General features: G+C 41.9%; 1 protein-coding gene across 8 annotated transcripts in view; it reads left to right on the forward strand.

The window, feature by feature from the left end:
- Window positions 1-19,810, forward strand: part of DLGAP2 (DLG associated protein 2) — a 701,029-nt gene that overhangs the window by 594,503 nt on the left and 86,716 nt on the right. For all 8 annotated transcript variants that reach the window (XM_048845341.2, XM_048845340.2, XM_048845342.2 and 5 more), the window contains one exon: window positions 1,665-2,734. In XM_048845341.2, coding sequence (XP_048701298.1) covers window positions 1,665-2,734 — 1,070 coding nt within the window. The remainder of the gene's footprint in view (window positions 1-1,664; window positions 2,735-19,810) is intronic.

The following is a 19,810-nucleotide window of genomic DNA, read 5'->3' on the forward strand; positions in this document are numbered from 1 at the left end:
AGGACTTGCATAAGAAAAGGAGATGAATTAATCAAAAACTGAATACCATATACCTTCATTTACAAGCCACCCTTGATTAGTAATCACTCCTGTTTAGTAGCCACAACTTTACTACAAAAACTACAGGAGCAAATAATTAACTATAATAGAAGCGATAGCTTCTACATGTATATATTTGGTATCTGCTGTCACCAGCAATAACACAGAGTGGTTGAAAGAAATGTTATCTTATTACAGTACTCTGGGACAAATGTATAATTGAGACAAATAGTACGTTTTGGAGATGACTGTACAGTATAAGAAAGTGACTGCTATGGGAGTGCATCTGAGTAGCTGATGAGTAAGGCTCCGTGTTTGTCACAGAGGTCACGGAAGTCATGGATTCTGTGACTTTCTGTGACCTCTGTATCTTCTGCAGCGGCTGGTGCACCTGGACTGGGGGCAGCCTGAGCAGCTCGGGCAGCCCCTGGGCCAGGCACACTGGCTGCTGCTGGGGCAGTCTCAGGCCCCCACACCTCGCAGCAGCAGGAGATCAGGGGCTCAGGGCTGGGGGTTGGGGTGTGGGGCGGTGCTTACTTTGGGGGGTCGCCTCAGAGGGGTGACAGCAACTCCCATCCCTCAGATCTTATCTCCACATGCTGCCTGCGCTTGCAAACACCGCTCCCGCAGCTCTCATTGGCCGCTGTTCCCAGCCAATGGGAGCTGCCAAACCGGGGCTTGGGGTGGAGCGGAAGCTGCATGTGAAGCTAGGAGCTGGGGTAGCCGCTTCTCAGGAGCCAGGTAAGGAACCTGCCCCAGCCCTGCCAACCCCTCCCTCCAGTACCCGCAGTGCCCGCCCCCCCCCCCGAGCACCCGTGGTGCCCCTGGGCTGTGCCTTCCCCCAAGTACCCACAGATCCCCCTGGGGCTGCCCTCCTGAGCTGCCCCTCCCCCCAAAATTTTGTCAGGGGTATATAATAAAAGTCATGGACAGGTCACAGGCTGTGAATTTTTGTTTACTGCCCATGACCTGTCCATGACTTCCACTAAAAATACTTGTGACTAAAACATAGCCTTACTGATGAGAGATGCTCAAATAATGTCAGACACCTGCTCATGAAAAGTTTAGGGAAATGGAAACCAGGTTGAATTCAGTGTGTTCATAGTCCTTTATTATTTGCTGTTTCTTACTTGTAGTTTAGTTTGTATATATGTTTTTGAATAGCAAATTCGGGGTCTTTTGTTGAGATTCACTTAATCAAAAATGAAGTTCAGTTTGTGACAAAACAGTTTATAAGGGTTAGGTCATCCAATTGGGGAACAGAAACAATACCACATGACTTAGGTGACCAGTCACAAAGCTTGAGTAGTGAAGTCAAAATATCAATTAATTAACTAAATGCTCATAATGTATCCATCAAAATTATTTGAATGGATTTGCATAATGAACACATTCAGAAGAATCTAGATCTGTTTGTAGACAACTTGTAAACAGGAAAAAAGGTCTAAATTCACCAAATAAATTGTTCACAGCAAATATTTAACCAGCTTTAATTTGGAGATTGAAGTCTCTGATTGAAGTCCCTGAGACCTTCTATGAAAAAAATGCTTTATTTTCATATTTGTACTTTTAAAATTAATATTTTAATTAGCTACAATACTGAACTGTGTGTGTTCTGTCAACAGACCAGCAGTACTCCTGGTCACCTTCTCAGCACTTCAATGAAGAAAGATTCTCGCCTGCTCCGAGGAACATGAAAGGATTATCTGGTAGTCGTAACCAACCACAATTATGTTCTGCTCATACTTGTGGCTTAGCATCCCCTGAAGATTGTGAACATACCCACGATCATATCCACCATGGGCAGGAGCCAAGGCAATCCTATCTTCTCAGCCCTACAGAGAGCTGCCCACTGGACCATCATCGCTGCTCACCACGAAGCTCCATCCATTCAGAGTGCATGATGATGCCCATGGTTATGGGCGATCACATGTCAAGTAGCACTTTCCCCAGAATGCACTACAGCTCACATTACGAAACGAGGGACGATTGCGCCATGTCTCACGCTAACCCTAAGATTAACCGAATTCCTGCCAATCTCCTGGATCAGTTTGAGAAACAACTTCCTCTCCACAGGGATGGATTTCACACTTTACAATATCAGAGGACCTCAACAGCTGCAGAACAACGCAGTGAAAGCCCAGGAAGAATACGCCATCTTGTTCATTCAGTCCAGAAACTTTTCACTAAGTCTCATTCTTTGGAAGGATCATCCAAGGGCAATGTCAATGGGACAAAGGGAGACAGTCGAGGGGACGACCATCATCATGGACATCATTCCAAGCATAGCAAAAGGAGTAAAAGTAAGGAGCGAAAACCAGAGACCAAGCATAAATCTGGAATGAGTAGCTGGTGGAGTTCTGATGATAATTTGGACAGCGATAGCACTTATCGCACACCTAGCGTGATTAATAGGCATCATGTAGATCATATCTCCCACTGCTACCCTGAAGCTCTCCAGGGGCACTTTGGGGATCTCTCACTAAAGACTTCCAAAAGTAACAATGATGTGAAATGTTCTGCTTGTGAAGGGCTAGCAATGACCCCTGATGGTAAATACATGAAAAGGAGTTCTTGGTCTACACTTACAGTAAGCCAGGCTAAAGAAGCGTATCGCAAGTCATCCCTTAACCTAGATAAGCCTCTGATTCATCAGGAAATCAAACCTTCCTTGAGGCCGTGCCATTACCTTCAGGTAAAAGCCAGATTTGGTTAATATTTGTAATAGAAAAGCAATTAGTTATAATTTATGCCAGAAAGTCATTGTAAAATTACATGGATGCCCTGTAAATGTCTCTCAAACATTATGGTATTCACCTACTGCAGATATCTTGGAGGTGAGAAATCTGCAGTATTTATTCTTTATTAATAGGATTCAGATTGAAATGTGAATAAAATTGATGTAATGTTAACTAGTCTAATTTTAATGAATTTGTTTTCAGTACCTGGGTTTATACTGTATTTAAATCTTAATGAAGTCTGTGTTTCAGATTACATAAAGGGGCACTTCGCACAGCAGTTTTTGTCTAGAATAAATGTATAGAAGACCATTATAAATTAAAGATATTAAGCTAGTCAGGGTGAGAGCTTGAGAGATCTTTCCTTCTGTTCTGTCACTCCCACGTCTCCTCCCAAACCTTCTTAACAACACGGGGCTAAATTTACTGGTAAGCTCAGTTGCTTTTGCTGCTCTGATGTCATGATGCAAAGTAGTTTAATTGGCTGGAGAAACTGGGTTTATGGTTGCTTTGCATCCCTGAAGTGGTGCCAAGCAGCTGAGGGTACCAGTGAATCTGGTCCTGTCTCTTTAAGGCTTTGTCTGAAAAACTCAGGTGCTGAGCTGCATGACATTTAGTGTATCTAACATGAGGATGAAGGTGTGAGCCATTCCTGTTGAAATTTGAATAGATGGCCTCAGGGAGAGTAAATATTTCAAATCTTGATATTTAGACAACTTAACTAGCCTGAAAACTCCATTGCTGTTGTGAGTGCCTTCACTCTCATTTTCTTTTAAAATCAGATTTTCTCTCTATAGAAATTGTTTGTCCCATACGTTAACCCACTCTATCCCGTCTCACCTTTTGTGTCTTGAGTATCTCCAAATCTCTTTGGTTTCTGTGGAAGCCAATAAATGTAGAATAAAGGGAGGGATGTTTGTTCTAGTCCTGTGCAGTGCTTTTGGTCTCTCCAAGCTGAACGGGACTGTAACAGGGTGGTCTGGCCCCTTGAAGGAAGTGGGATTTCATGCAGCCAACCCTATGCCACAACATGGCCCTTTTAAGGACCAGGTATTTAAGGGAGCAGCAGACAAACAGGGGAATAGGGCCAAGGTGTTAATCAGAGAGCTATCTCCTGAATAGGATAAAAACCCAGCTGTTAATGGAGGAGAGAGAAAGGAGAGTCTGTGAAACAGCACTGGAACCCAGCACTTGCATGAGAGGAAAGTGATCAGAAACAGCCAGCATGGATTCACCAAGGGAAGGTCATGCCTGACTAATCTAATCGCCTTTTATGATGAGATTACTGGTTCTGTGGATGAAGGGAAAGCAGTGGATGTATTGTTTCTTGACTTTAGCAAAGCTTTTGACACGGTCTCCCACAGTATTCTTGTCAGCAAGTTAAGGAAGTATGGGCTGGAAGAATGCACTATAAGGTGGGTAGAAAGCTGGCTAGATTGTCGGGCTCAACGGGTAGATCAATGGTTCCATGTCTAGTTGGCAGCCGGTATCAAGTGGAGTGCCCCAAGGGTCGGTCCTGGGGCCAGTTTTGTTCAATATCTTCATAAATGATCTGGAGGATGGTGTGGATTGCACTCTCAGCAAATTTGCGGATGATACTAAACTGGGAGGAGTGGTAGATACGCTGGAGGGGAGGGATAGGATACAGAAGGACCTAGACAAATTGGAGGATTGGGCCAAAAGAAATCTGATGAGGTTCAATAAGGATAAGTGCAGGGTCCTGCACTTAGGACGGAAGAACCCAATGCACAGCTACAGACTAGGGACCGAATGGCTAGGCAGCAGTTCTGCAGAAAAGGACCTAGGGGTGACAGTGGACGAGAAGCTGGATATGAGTCAGCAGTGTGCCCTTGTTGCCAAGAAGGCCAATGGCATTTTGGGATGTAGAAGTAGGGGCATAGCGAGCAGATCGAGGGACGTGATCGTTCCCCTCTATTCGACATTGGTGAGGCCTCATCTGGAGTACTGTGTCCAGTTTTGGGCCCCACACTTCAAGAAGGATGTGGATAAATTGGAGAGAGTCCAGCGAAGGGCAACAAAAATGATTAGGGGTCTGGAACACATGACTTATGAGGAGAGGCTGAGGGAGCTGGGATTGTTTAGCCTGCAGAAGAGAAGAATGAGGGGGGATTTGATAGCTGCTTTCAACTACCTGAAAGTGGGTTCCAAAGAGGATGGCTCTAGACTGTTCTCAATGGTAGCAGATGACAGAACGAGGAGTAATGGTCTCAAGTTGCAGTGGGGGAGGTTTAGATTGGATATTAGGAAAAACTTTTTCACTAAGAGGGTGGTGAAGCACTGGAATGCGTTACCTAGGGAGGTGGTAGAATCTCCTTCCTTAGAGGTTTTTAAGGTCAGGCTTGACAAAGCCCTGGCTGGGATGATTTAACTGGGATTTGGTCCTGCTTCGAGCAGGGGGTTGGACTAGATGACCTTCTGGGGTCCCTTCCAACCCTTATATTCTATGATTCTATGATTCTAACCCAGCTACTGATGCTCTGGGGAAACTGGCTTGAAGCACTGCACAGCCTCATGAAGGAGGGCTGTGGACTCCCTTAACCAGGGGATAGGGTTTGGGCCAGCTATGCCCAGGGAGACTGTATTTTTGTAAAGACTAGGCCCCAAGAAAGTGAATATAACTTGATTGCAGTTAAATATTACTTAAAGTAATTTGGGAGAAGCAGGAGGGAACGAGGATGGCATGTCAGCAGGGCCAAACCCATGCCGCCAGGGGGTCAGCTGTGAAGTAGCACTCTTCCCCCAACAACCAATGCTGCAAGAGCTGTATCTTGTCAAACATCTGTAGAAACATTCCATATCTTTCCAATTTCTGTCCTTTATTTCACTTTCTTTTTCTCCGTCCTTTCTGTGTTGCGCTCTCTCTCTCTCACTCAATCCTGTCTTTGTGTCTTCTTCTTTCTCCCCTGAGCAACTCTCAGTTCTTAACCCCAGTTAGCCTCACTCCCCCACACTTCATTCTGCTCAAATGATCAGTAGTGAAACAGTTAATGCTGAAATTGGAAGCGTTATCATTAAGCTTTCGAGTCTACAGCCCAGTGAGATGAGTGGGATGCAGGAGACTTCATTCTTCTCAAAATCATTATTTTAGGCTGTTTGCAAATTCAGGAAAATATTAGAAAGGAAGGCCAGTCCAAAGATTAGGATTCTAAACTAGGATTTGGGAGGCCCGGTTCAAGCTTGTACTTTGCCAGAGACTTTCCTGTGTGACGTTGGGCAAATCATTTAGCCTCTCCCTCAGATCTGCATCTGTAAAATGGGGATAATAGAACTTTCCTAACTCATGGGATATTTCAAGGATAAATTCATTAAAGATTGTGAGGTGCTTAGATGCCACAATAATAGGAGCCACAGAAGTACCAAAAAAGAGTACTGCACGTAGCTCTATATTAGAGAGAGTTTTTTCAGAAATATGATGGTTAATTTTGTATTGAAGTTTGTATTCTGTGGACTCTGAACATGACATGTAGGTCACATAAATCCATCAAGCTGGCTGGGTGTTAGACACCTCTGCACTAGACCTAGTTGGGTAAGCAAGTATGAGAAATCCCATTCTACAGATGACGTAATTAAAAAGATAGCTTTGAGGCATTTTCTTTCAGATGTACTATCTATTAGATGAGACATGAATCATTCATATAAGAGAGTTGGGCTGTGTTAGCAGCTCTGTCACATATTTCCTATCAGAAGTGGATTAAATCATTTGTTAATCTCCCTGGCTTCAGTTACATCATGTGTAAAATTGGAGAATATGTTCCTACCTTACATGGGAGTGCCTACTAAATGATAAGATTTACTCAGGCTGGTCAATCAGAAAGGTAGAGACAGTTCTCAGGACCCCGTGGTAAAAGTAAAGGCACTGCTAGCACCTCTTTTTGACAGACATATTTGGAAATGGATCCTGGCTAGTTCAGAATAATTGAAGATATTAAGGTGTTGATTATTCAGCTAAATCAGCCATGCAAAGCATTTACCTGAGGTGTCCACATGATCAGTTTTGCAGAAAAAAAAAAATCCATGTAAAACCTCTCTGGGTATAGCGTTAAAAGTATGTGACATTCAAAGGTTCAAAGACAAGGGTGTTTTCCATACCAAATTTAAACTTCGAACTGTCCCTTTAGATCGTGGCCATGTAACTATGGAATCCTAGGCAGATATTTTTTTTCACACAGAGGAAGTGTATATTTTTAACTCCTTTCTGTTTATCTTGGGTATTTATATGGCCTGAATCACTTTTGGTATCGGAGCACCTCACAATTGTCCATCTATTTATCCTCACAACACCCCTATGAGGTAGGGAAATGCTACTGCCCCCCATTACAGGTGATGATCTGGGGCGCAGAGAGACCAGTGACTTGCCTGAGGTCACTTAGGAACTCTGTGGCAGAGCCTGAGGTCTGGCGCTTAAATCTAGGTGTCCCAAGTCCCAGGCTACCCCCTAATCACTGTCTCATCCTTACTCTTCCTCTTGCCGAGAAACAGCTGAACTGTGTGTACTCAGATTTTCATCTTTGGGGAGTGACCAAGCCAGGAAAATTTCAGTGTGAAAGATGACAATTTTGAAAAAATATGAATAACTGAAAACAGAGGGTTAGAATGGAAACTCTTGTGCAGCTTTAACTATAGTGGTTGCTGCTGCTCCCCAAAGAATTTATCCCTTTATGTAGGAAGATGTTGGGAGCAAGGAAATGTCTATAATCTTCAATTATTGGATTCTTTGGCTAATTAGGTACAACACATTTGAAGCTGAAGCCTATTATTTGATTTATTTTACTGTTTGACATGAATCCCTAGGTGTGACAAGGATTTTCAGGGAGAAAGCTGGAAGTGAACTAAGTATCAATAGTAAAATTATAAACTTAAAAGGATTTTACAGTTTCCAGTATTCAAATATCTCTGAGCACAGCTGGAAGAGAAAAGGAAAGTACTTCAGGCAAAAATGAACAACTAACAATCAGTACAGTTTGGGAGCGTAGCGTTATGTGCCATTGATTGATATTCCGTCCTCAGCCATTCAACAGTATTTGAAGCAGCAGCATAAAATCGAGGTAAACACATCAATGGTACAGCGAATGAGTCAGCACTTAAAAAAGAAACTAGCATGTTGTGCTAAAAATGGCTACCGCCCCCTTCTGCCTTCCTGATGCATTGAAGTGCTAGCGTCATCCATTATCTGCATTGACATTGCTAGCATGCAGGTAATAATAGCAGCAGTGGACTCTGTAGCATGAAAGGAAAACACTGTGTTTATCTCTCCTTCCGTTTCATGTTATCTTGAAAAAACAGAGCCAGTGTCAGTTGGGCTGCACTCTGGATTTAGGTACGCCGATGTGGAGAAGAGCGCTGAGGAGGGGCCAGCGGAGGGGACCACTGAATTGTCACTTACACAGGTCCTAGTTTTGGAACCCCGCTGAGGCCACTGTTGCTTCAATACGGTAGAGTTACAGTCTCAGAAGGTCTGTGCCACAGCTGTGTGCTGTCTCATGGCTGGGAGGGTGGAATTCATCCTAACCCAACTCTATATGCACTACACTGTCACGAAGGCAGATTACAAGCTCCAGATTTTGTCACATGAAACCGTATATTCCAACTATACACAACTACTTCCAGTGCTGAATAACTATTGAGTATAAATTACTCCTAATGTGTGTTACAATGAACTACTCATATGCATTCATTTCATAATGTTCCCAGTATCCATTATATATCTCTGTACAATTCTGTACTTGCTCCCTGAATGGCTTTAAAGATCTAGGGACTTTACACTAAAATGACACTCCTTCTTCCCAGTTTCCAGGGATGCAGAGGTCTCTACATGGCCAAGGCTGAAGTGCTGCTCTTTGCAAGAGAAAAGTGAAATAATTATATGGACTCCACCATTGGTCAAGGTTATGACTAAAACCACTGAGCATCTCCAGTAATTACAGTGATTAATGACATGATAGCGTGCTGCCTCTAAGTGCTAAGAAGCCACTTACCATTTCTGATTAAAATACTGCTGCAGATGTGCCGTAGCTGGTTTTCCAAACAAAGTAACAAAAATATTCATAGTTTCATATCCTTCTAACAGCCAGTGCAAGTTGACATTATTGCACAAGTGGTGTCACCAGGATGGGAGAGAGGCTGTATTCCTACCAATATTTTATTAAGAATGATTCTCCTTTATATTTCCAGCGTGTTTTTGTTGTCAAAATAAGGTTCAACATTAAACAGAGAGGTAGGCTGAAAGTTGGTCTTTGCCACATTTGTCCAGGGCTACCCGCAGGGGCCCAAGAAGCCTGCAGCCACAAGTAACTTGATATTCTAGAGCCCTGGACCAATTCACACATGTACTGGGGGTGCTTGCTCAGATTACTGCCACTGAGGCTAGATAACCACACACTCCCCTTGGCTGCCTAGGACTGAGCTGATCAGATAGTGCAGTTTTCGGTCATGGAGGTCACAGCACTCACTTTAAAAACATCTTTTAAAGAATGGACTCTGACCCCAAATGGTCACGATTTTACCACCCTTTCTGGGTCATCTTATAGTCCCATCTTTAAAGGATGTTTTTGAAGTTAGTTGCTTATGTGCTTAAATATCTTAGTGGCAATGTATTCATGGTCCCTGTTACTTCAAGTAAGGGAATAAATATACCCCCCTTTAGAATTGTATAGACAGTAAAATGTCTCCTAACAGCTGCAAAGTAACAAAAATACTGACTTTTCTCTGGCGGCTAAATAATTGCCAATGGAGTTTTGAGTCAGCTGATCAGAACCATAAAACTCATTTGTTAGGATGAGAAGAGTAGATGAGAGATAAAATATATGTGCATTTCTATATAGCCCTTTTAAAAAGAGGGGTTTTAAAAGACATTTGAGCTATCATTTCAGTGATGCCCACATAATGACTGAGGGAAAAGCCCATGGAGGAAAAATGTGTCTTGCTTGGAATAAATAGGTGGCTTGAAACAGCAGTAAGTCAATGTGCTCTACGGAACGTCTAGTGCACAGTAGCAGGGTTCACCCCAACAGTAAGAGCACAGCATGCTGCAGCAATGCAGATTTACACCCGAGTTTGCTGTGCAGTAAGTGTTGGTGCCCGGAAATGCAGTCAGAGAACTTCTCTTTTTCTATTATTACTTTACTCAATCACAAAATAGGCTTTCTGTTACAACTCCTACAATCAACAACCTTCTGCATGTACCTCAGTGATTATAAACTGATGCACTCTTGTAGATTTTACAGTTGTTTAACAGCTAAGATTTTTGGAGTCCTGAAAGTGAATATTTTTAAAAAGTGGGCTACACTTTTTGGTTCATGCAGCAAGGGTACATTAGGCCAGCTAGGTTATCTAGAAATAATGCCCTGGATGTCACTTGCTCCTTATGGGCCAAATCCTCTTGCCTCCCATCAAGTCTGAATAGCCAGAGTTGGTGTGCGGATTTCCAGGGCAGCAGGAAATAAAGGCTTTTCTCTTCTCCCCAGACTCCAGAGCAACAGCAGAGCTTCTCCTTGACTACTACTGTAGGCTGTGCTGTGTCCTCACTATTTGAAATAATGGTCAGTGATTGATCTTCCAACTCACCCTTCTCACACACCAAACCCATCTGTGGAAGATGCAGAGGGAGCCCCATAGTCTTGGCTCTGTCGTCTGCAGAGGGCTTGAATCCAGCATGTGGGATTTCTTTCCTCTGTACATCAGAACGACACCACTTGTACTTCAGGCAGGGCCTTTTGTGGCCACAGAGAGGGAAGACGCATGATTACCCTTAGGTGAGGTAGAGTGACTGGAGAAATGCAAAGGTAGAATGATGTAGCTTCTCAGAAGGGGTTAGTTACCAATAATTCCAAAAGAGTCAGCTTTTACTCAGCCTTTCTTGCCTGAGAAGACTTGTAGCAAAAAAGATATGCCCAGAGCTCCATCTACTTCTGTGGCACAATGAAAACAAATTACACAACCACCACCCTTAAATTCCAGAGCAATGTAATTTTGTCTGTCACTATGAAATACCCTTCATTCCCACCTCCTCATATAAACACCTTTATTTATATCTTCATATAAAGATGCACAACTATGGCTCCTGGTTTAAAATACTAATGGATGCAAAATTCATCTGAGTATTCTTACAGTGATTCTTTTTATAGTGAATGGATGAGGATTTTTTTTTTGTTTCCATTATATCCTCTAGGTAGCCTGGCTCCACACTCCAGACAAAGGTCCCGGAATCATTCAAAGCCTTTTTCCTCCCATATGTGCCAGGGAAGTTTGTGGTCAGGTTCATTTGGTCATCTTCCTAGTCCTCTGGGCCTTGTCCCATCATCCAGGCAGCCCAGCTGGCTAGCCTACATTTCCAGATCCCCCTGGTTACAAGCTGGACTCCAGCTCTAGCTCCCTACGCCCTGTTTCTTTGCTCCCTATAACTTGCTCTGTAATTCAATTAACTCAGCTTTTGGGGAAAGCTGGAGAACAAGGTGCATCTACAGGCAGGTCCTGGTAAGGATAGGGAAACAGAAGGCTGGGTGTGTGGCTACAACAAAATAGCAACTACCATATCAGAAAGGCTGGATTCTGTGGCAACTTGGAAAAGTCCCTCTATTTATCTGTGCCACAGTGTGGCCCCATTACCATGGTATGTATCTGAGCACTTCACCATCTAGAATGTATTTATCCTCCCAACACTCCTGTGAGGTAGGGAAGTTCTGTTGTCCCTGTTTTACAGATGGGGACCTGAGGCACAAAGAGACTTGGACAAGGTCACACAAGAAGTCTGTGGAAAAGCAGGGACGCAAACCCAGATCTCCAGAGTCTCATGCTAGTACCTTAGCCACTAAACCATTCTTCATCTCTGGCTATGGAGTCCTTTGCCATGGAATCACAGAGACTATGGGGCCCTGACTGGGGCATTTCACACCTCTTTGAGCTTTTGCTTCAAGGCTCTCTGAAGAGTAAGGCAGGTGACACTTCATATATTTATACTAGATTCATGTCTTTCAGTTTAAGCTGAGATTTTGGAGCACAGTTCTGTAGCAAGTGGATATTCTGTGGATACAGAATCCCTGAATACATGGGACCCATGTCTTCTTCACCTCAAATTTCAGTTCCTGCAGTTGTGCTCTGCTTGGAGCTACTCTTGAAAAAAAAGTTTGGTAATGGCAGCTAATACAGAATGTATCGGCTGACTTTCTTCATGAAGTGTCTCACACACAGCATATTACGCTTGTGCTTTGTGATCTGCATTGGCTTCCAGGTCATTTCCAGGTGCAATTGAAGGTGTGATTTTGACCTATAAAAGCCCTAAATGGTTTGGGATCTATCTGACCACCTCCTTCTGCATGTGATACCATGACAGATTATATCAGGTGAGGTTCTCACGATGATGTCCTCCTGGTTTAAATGGGAGAGTTGTTGGTAGGACATTCCCAGCAAGGGGTCCTCAGCTCTGAAATTAACTACCCACTTGTTTGACAGTGTCAGTTGACCTTCAGGGCATGCTGCAAGATCTCTCTGTTCTCCCACATGTTCAGGGATGGGGGCGGCTTATGAAATTTGAAGGGAATGGAGGGGGTGGCTTTCATTGATGTTGAGGAGGAATTCCTGGTACATTTTATAAAGCATTTTGAATGTTTTTAATTATATAATACATGTACGTAGAGCAATGAATCAGCACTTTAAAAAAAATCAGAATAACTAAATAACGTGCATTGAGAAAGATATGTGCACTGAAAATGGTGTTGAGGAGATAAAAGGTTATGTATTTAAGGAAACAAGGCCTTCTTTATAGGTACAGATTCATCCTATAACTCCTCCCTACTTCCAAAATCTTGAGAGTCATAGTCAATAGGGCTGGAGGAGATAGAGCCAGTCAAATTTGTATGGGGTTAGAGACATCTGATTCTAGAATTTGTGACAATAAAGTTATTTGCGTTTTTATGTTTATGGAAAATTGCATACATATTTTTCATAGAATTTCTCTCCCTTTTTTTTTTTTTTTTTTTTGGCCCAGTAACTGGTTCAAAAAACATTTACTCACAGGGTTTTGTGTCTTCTCAGGAAAAAAATATTTCCTTCAAAACTGGGACCAAATTCTCAAATCCACAATCTAAGGTGAAAAGACTTTCAATTGTACCATTTCAAATTTTGCTGCAAATATTTCATATGCCAACAGGAGCTTGCCACAATGCCAAGCATGACATTGTGGCATTTACCCTCTAAGAACACAGTAAATCAAGGAAAACAGTCAATACCTAATGAATCTCTTATTTTTATTTTCTTTTTAAAATGCAGCAATAGAATATTGTCTTTAGATGCTTATTGAACAGGTGCTGCTTGAGGAGAAAACAAAAAGCATAGCCCTCTATATTCAGAGAAAAGTCACAAAGCAAAGGAGAAGCTTCAGGAAAAAAAGCAACCAACAGAGAGAGAAGCTATTAAGAATCCAAGTCTCAGTGTAACTATCAGTCAGGCTCACAGTATTCTTCTTGTCCTTTCACATATAATTCCAGGAATAGTCTACTCAGTTTGGGTTTTATAGAGCCATCACCACCACCCCAGGAAGAAAACATTTAGACCAGGGTAGTATTTTTGTCCTTTTCAATTTTCTGAACAGCGATTCAGGTATCTTCCAAAAAAACAGCATGACTGAGCTCCCTCTTGTTCCAGAATTTTCTCTAGTTTAGTTTCTTCTGATTGGATAGGCCTCCAAAGTGGGTTCTCTGAGAAAACAAAATGGAGAAATCAAAGAGCAAAACAAGAGCAAGGACTAGCAAATAAGTTCCAGACTAGTCCTGGCAGTTTTCCATGGAGAAACTGCTAGCTCTGTGCAAACCTCTAAGGTTCTCCTAAGCCTTCTTCATAGGAATGCTGGGTTCTTCCTATTAACTCTCAAGAGAATAAGCTCATCAGTGTTCATGCTTCCCACACAGCAGACCAAAAACTAGTAAACATTCAGGCAAGCATCAATATCTACTTTAATATATACACTTTTTCCTCCAAATTATACATGTTATACTCATGACAAAATCAGAGTGTGGGCACTAGCCTTAATGTAGATTCTGTAGTGGATGGTTATGCTAGGAAGAATTGCTTACCCTCACCTATAGGGACCCTCTGAAGAAGCATGTGGGTCTTTCAAAAAAGCTAGCACTCTAGTTGAATGGTTCCTCTATCATCTTGGGAAGTTTTCTTCATGGCTGCAGAGACATTTTCTACACATCTAGAAGTAGTTTCTAGTGCATCCATTTCATAGTATCATAGAATCATAGAATATCAGGGTTGGAAGGGACCTCAGGAGGTCATCTAGTCCAACCCCCTGCTCAAAAGCAGGACCCATCCCCAATTAAATCATCCCAGCCAGGGCTTTGTCAAGCCTGACCTTAAAAACTTCTAAGGAAGGAGATTCCACCACCTCCCTAGGCAACGCATTCCAGTGTTTCACCACCCTCCTAGTGAAAAAGTTTTTCCTAATATCCAACCTAAACCTCCCCCACTGCAACTTGAGACCATTACTCCTTGTCCTGTCCTCTTCCACCACTGAGAATAGTCTAGAACCATCCTCTCTGGAACCACCTCTCAGGTAGATGAAAGCAGCTATCAAATCCCCGCTCATTCTTCTCTTCCGCAGACTAAACAATCCCAGTTCCCTCAGCCTCTCCTCATAAGTCATGTGTTCCAGACCCCTAATCATTTTTGTTGCCCTTCGCTGGACTCTCTCCAATTTATCCACATCCTTCTTGAAGTGTGGGGCCCAAAACTGGACACAGTACTCCAGATGAGGCCTCACCAATGTCGAATAGAGGGGGACGATCACGTCCCTTGATCTGCTCGCTATGCCCCTACTTCTACATCCCAAAATGCCATTGGCCTTCTTGGCAACAAGGGCACACTGCTGACTCATATCCAGCTTCTCGTCCACTGTCACCCCTAGGTCCTTTTCCGCAGAACTGCTGCCTAGCCATTCGGTCCCTAGTCTGTAGCTGTGCATTGGGTTCTTACGTCCTAAGTGCAGGACCCTGCACTTATCCTTATTGAACCTCATCAGATTTCTTTTGGCCCAATCCTCCAATTTGTCTAGGTCCTCTGTATCCTATCCCTCCCCTCCAGCATATCTACCACTCCTCCCAGTTTAGTATCATCTGCAGATTTGCTGAGAGTGCAATCCACACCATCCTCCAGATCATTTATGAAGATATTGAACAAAACCGGCCCCAGGACTGACCCCTGGGGCACTCCACTTGACACCGGCTGCCAACTAGACATGGAGCCATTGATCACTACCCGTTGAGCCCGACAATCTAGCCAACTTTCAACCCACCTTATAGTGCATTCATCCAGCCCGTACTTCTTTAACTTGCTGACAAGAATACTGTGGGAGACAGTGTCAAAAGCTTTGCTAAAGTCAAGAAACAATACATCCACTGCTTTCCCTTCATCCACAGAACCAGTAATCTCATCATAAAAGGCGATTAGATTAGTCAGGCATGACCTTCCCTTGGTGAATCCATGCTGACTGTTCCTGATCACTTTCCTCTCATGTAAGTGCTTCAGGATTGATTCTTTGAGGACCTGCTCCATGATTTTTCCGGGGACTGAGGTGAGGCTGACTGGCCTGTAGTTCCCAGGATTCTCCTTCTTCCCTTTTTTAAAGATTGGCACTACATTAGCCTTTTTCCATTTATCTGCCCATCTATAGCTATATACAATGACATGCTGGGTACTCTTGAAGAAATCTTAGATTGGGGGTGAGGAAAGGAATCTATCATCTAAATTTTAGTTCTTGCCCTCTCCTTTTTGTTGGGGCATCTTCTTGATCAGGCTTAGAAAGTTTTAAATGAAAACAAGAATTGCATGTGTAGCCTTATCTATAGTAATGAGTTACTTTGTTTAACCAATTACCCATCCCAAAGTGAGGGTTTACCTCTACTGTAATCTGTGAGAGTTTAGCCCCCAAGATTGACTACAGTAGAGTGGTTATCAATAGAAGGGGGAACCCCATGGTGCCCAGCAGAGACTACATAGTGCTCTTTCTATAATGATTATAATTTTTAGCCATCAAAACAATACGTACTGCAATCTGGTAAAGTAGAGAGGCCAGTACAAAATGTACAATGTTTGCATTACTTACATCATCCCTTGTGGAAAAACCTGAAGTGTTAGTCCTCACAGTCACCATCATCATCACCACCAGTGGTTGCCATCCTAGAGTCTCCCACCCCAAGACACACAGACTGTGATACAGCCTTTATAATGTCTTATGCTGACGCTGAGTGGGGTTCATACATATTTATAAAGGTTTTAACCCCTTTTCCTTATTTGAACTTCCACACCCCACTAATACTCATTAACATTTATGTCATGTTGTCACCATAGGAACAGGCAATTAAGGAAGTCTCCAACATTTCACTCTACCTACCTCATCTTGTGGTGTCTACAGATCTCTTGTAGGTATAGTACAGCAGTTATTTTCAAACTCAGCAGTTATTTTCAAAACATCAGCATATCACAAACATAAACAGAAGCTCAGCAGGTTTACTACTGACTTACTTATGGTAATTTATCCTAACTCCTAAAGTCTAATTTGGCTAAACTAAATATTTTACAAGCCTGGGGACTATGGGTCTTGTGTTACAACATTAATTTCATCTCTATATCCTAAATATACCTGATACTTTTATCCTTGGCTACAGCTTCAACTCTTGTTCTTATATTTCTAGCCTAATTTCATGTATAGATTGTGTATGATGATAAGATTTTAGATTTATCTTAATAAAGTAAGATTTTGATGATAATTTTAACTTATATAGCCCCATTCATCTGAAAATTTCAAAGCATTTTACATTTACATGATAATTAAACATCACAGTGTTTCTGTGAGGTAGGTAATGCTCATTTTAACCTTGGATCAACAAAGATTTCAGTCAGATTTCCAAAGGAGCTCAGAACCCACAACTGAGGCCAGATTTTCAAAAGCCATCAGCTCCTGTTTAAACACCAAAATAAGCAGCCTGATTTGTATGAGTCCAGCACTATGGAACACTTCTGAAACTCAGGAAATTAGCTACATACCTAAATGGAAGCTGAGCCTGATGTGAAAATCTGATCTCAAATGCTGGGGTTGGGCTCTTTGGAAAATCTGACCCTAAGTGATTAGCCTAAGATCCCACAGTGGAACAGGAACACAAGAATGAAGAGATTCCCTAACTCCTGCACTCCCTTCTCTTCCTCACACCACAAGAGCACAGAATTTGTTAAAGAAAACTCATCATTGTCCATAATTGTTATAACCAAATCAGCAGCAAATGACAAATTAAATGAAAAGATCTTGACCTTATCAGCTTATTGTTCTTTTGAAGGAAAATGCATATGGTAATATGCAGTCCTATTGCTTTGTGGATAAAAACTTCAAATACAAGTTTTTATGGGAACATCTAGAACAGGAAGAAGGCTCGTTTGAAATTATAAATATCAGCACTCATCACTATATGCAAGTAGGTAATTAGGGTAATTATTCCCAATTAGCAGTTGCAAACTCTGCAGATGGGAATTTCAGGGGCTGATAACTATTGTAAAAGGCATTTTTGCAAGCTGTAAAACCACTTTAACGTTTTGGAATGCATACATTTAATACCCCCTACACGATCTGTAACAGATTTTTGTTAGTGTTTCAAAATAATAAAAAAGGAGAACTATGTTCATGCTGTGCTGTGGTTCAGGAAAATGTTGGCATCTGAGATGGGCTGAATTTAAAAAAAAAATGCAGGTGTTTAACCTACAGTATAATGACTGTACAAAGAGCCGAAGTGAATCTTTAACCTGCTCATACTGAAGCTGAGCTTTAGTATTGCCATGTTTTTCAAATCTTGTAGGAAGAAGTTCACAGGGGCTGATGCAGGGTCCTTTGAAGTCAATGGAAAGACTCCAATTATCTTCTCTGGGGCTTGGATCTTGTCCCATGTGAAGAAATGTGTACCCCACTAAAACATGTTTCCATTGAGCCACTATGCAACATCCCTCCTTCTACCCAGGATCCGGAAAATCCCACTCACAGTTACCATTTGCTATGGGGTTAGTGGCCTTTTCTCTCTTCTGGATCTTCCAGAAGGTTTTTTTCCTTTTTGAGGACTGGACTACCAATCACCTTCTTTCAGTCACAGGGGTCTTTTGTTAGCCAGTAAGGGCTCTTAATGTAAAAGGGGCAGAGTGGTTTTGGGTGTACCTGTGTTCTCTCTGTTATATTACATGCAAGAATAATTCGGTGGAGGGCTTTTCCTGATTCCAGTGTCCTTGTGAACTTAGCTGCAAAACCAACTTTACCTGTATCAGGTCACTTAGCCATACAAATCTAATCAGCCCAAACAGGATGTGATTAATGTGTCCATGGTGGAAAACTTGTCCTGGAAAAGCTGTTTACCAGCTTTCTAGCTAGAACTGCTGTTAGGATGAAATTGCAAACTTTAAACAGTCATAACTTTACAAACAAGGCTTGAGTTGAGCTTGAGTTGCAAATAAGAATCTCAAAATATAAACTTGTTTTTAACATGTTTAGCTTTCAGCCATTTTTGAGTTACAGAAGTACAGAATTTCAGATTGGAGCATATGGGGAAAGTAGGCTTTTTGTTACTTGAATAACTCAAAAACAACTGACCTGATTTTTCTCACACTTTTTTTTTTTTAAAAAATCATCTTAGAGTTGAGACAAAGCAGTGAAAATCTCAGAGCAAAATCAAGTTGTTACAATAAGTTATGGACATTTGGAAAAGTGTGTTTAGACCAGAGGCTGCAATTCATCCTTAATGTTGGAAATTGAGAAATGAAATAAAGCACATAGGAACCCACTTCTATGCCAGTAACCAGAATGCTTTTCAGTTACTTGAACCTTGTTCGTAGCCATGCCGGCATCAGAACACAAGCAACAAAACAAAAGGTATAAATAAGTTTGTTTGGTATCAAGTATTTCATCATAATGAATTTACTGATCTAATTCTTTAGCAATATATCGTTCAGTCTTTGGCAGTCAAGAGAATTGCCAGATGTGTTGTAATAAAGTTTAAGAAAAAGTATTGATTTTTCAAAATGTTAAAGATTTCCATCTGTTACCCTAACACTGCTCGCAGATATTCTTGAGTTCTCAGCAAACCTTGAAAATCCTTCCCCACAGAGAACTTCCATATGTGTTTAGTTTTAAAAGGAAAATGTGGGTGATTTATTGTATCTAGAGATCTCAAGCTTGGGGAGAAATAATCACCCTCTTCTCTTAGCTTCCCATCACCTCCTTCCAAAATCCAAATCTGGCTAACTTTAAGATTTGTTCCTGTGCTTCAGATGGCAACTTTTTTGTTTATTTGTTATTCTTCCTTCTTGTTGCATCTTTTCTTTCCTCTCTCCTGCCGGTGTTTTCCCTATGTTTTTTCTTCTTTTAAAATACTTCAGAGTATATTTTTCTCTAATACAATTTCTCTTTTCAAGCTGTTTTTCTTTTCTGATTTGCGCTTGCTCTCCCTATCAAGTGTTACCGTTAGTGTTTAGAGTGTGTGTGTCTCTCTCTCTGTCTTTGGTTCAGCGTCTCCCTCCCACTCACTCTCTGTCTCTCTCTCTCCCCCTCCCCTTGTTCCTCCTCTTTTTTCATTTCCCCCTTGACCCTCTTTGGATGGGGTCCACAGCACAAGACCTGCTCACCTACATTTGGGGTATGAGTGCATTTTGGAGAGTGAGGAGCTTAGAGAATAAGTTAGTGTCACTCTCCATGGATCTGATGCAAGGCCTGTTGAAGTCAATGGGAGCCTTTCTATTGAGCTGAATGGACTTTGGATCAGCCCCAAATATATTTAGTTTGACAGACTTGACTAGACCTTCTGACTTTTCAGAATCTCCACTATAGATTCTTACCTCGCAGTCCTCCAGCTTTATAGGGTATCTATATATATATATATATATTTTAATGGTTCTATATAATATGTGAAGGCATTATGCTGATAAAGGGCTTGATCTTCCAAGGTGCTGAGATCTATGGCCCAGATCTAGCAAAGCACCGATGTATG

Source organism: Caretta caretta, chromosome 3, assembly GCF_965140235.1.
Source record: "Caretta caretta isolate rCarCar2 chromosome 3, rCarCar1.hap1, whole genome shotgun sequence".
Taxonomy (NCBI): Eukaryota; Metazoa; Chordata; order Testudines; family Cheloniidae; genus Caretta; species Caretta caretta.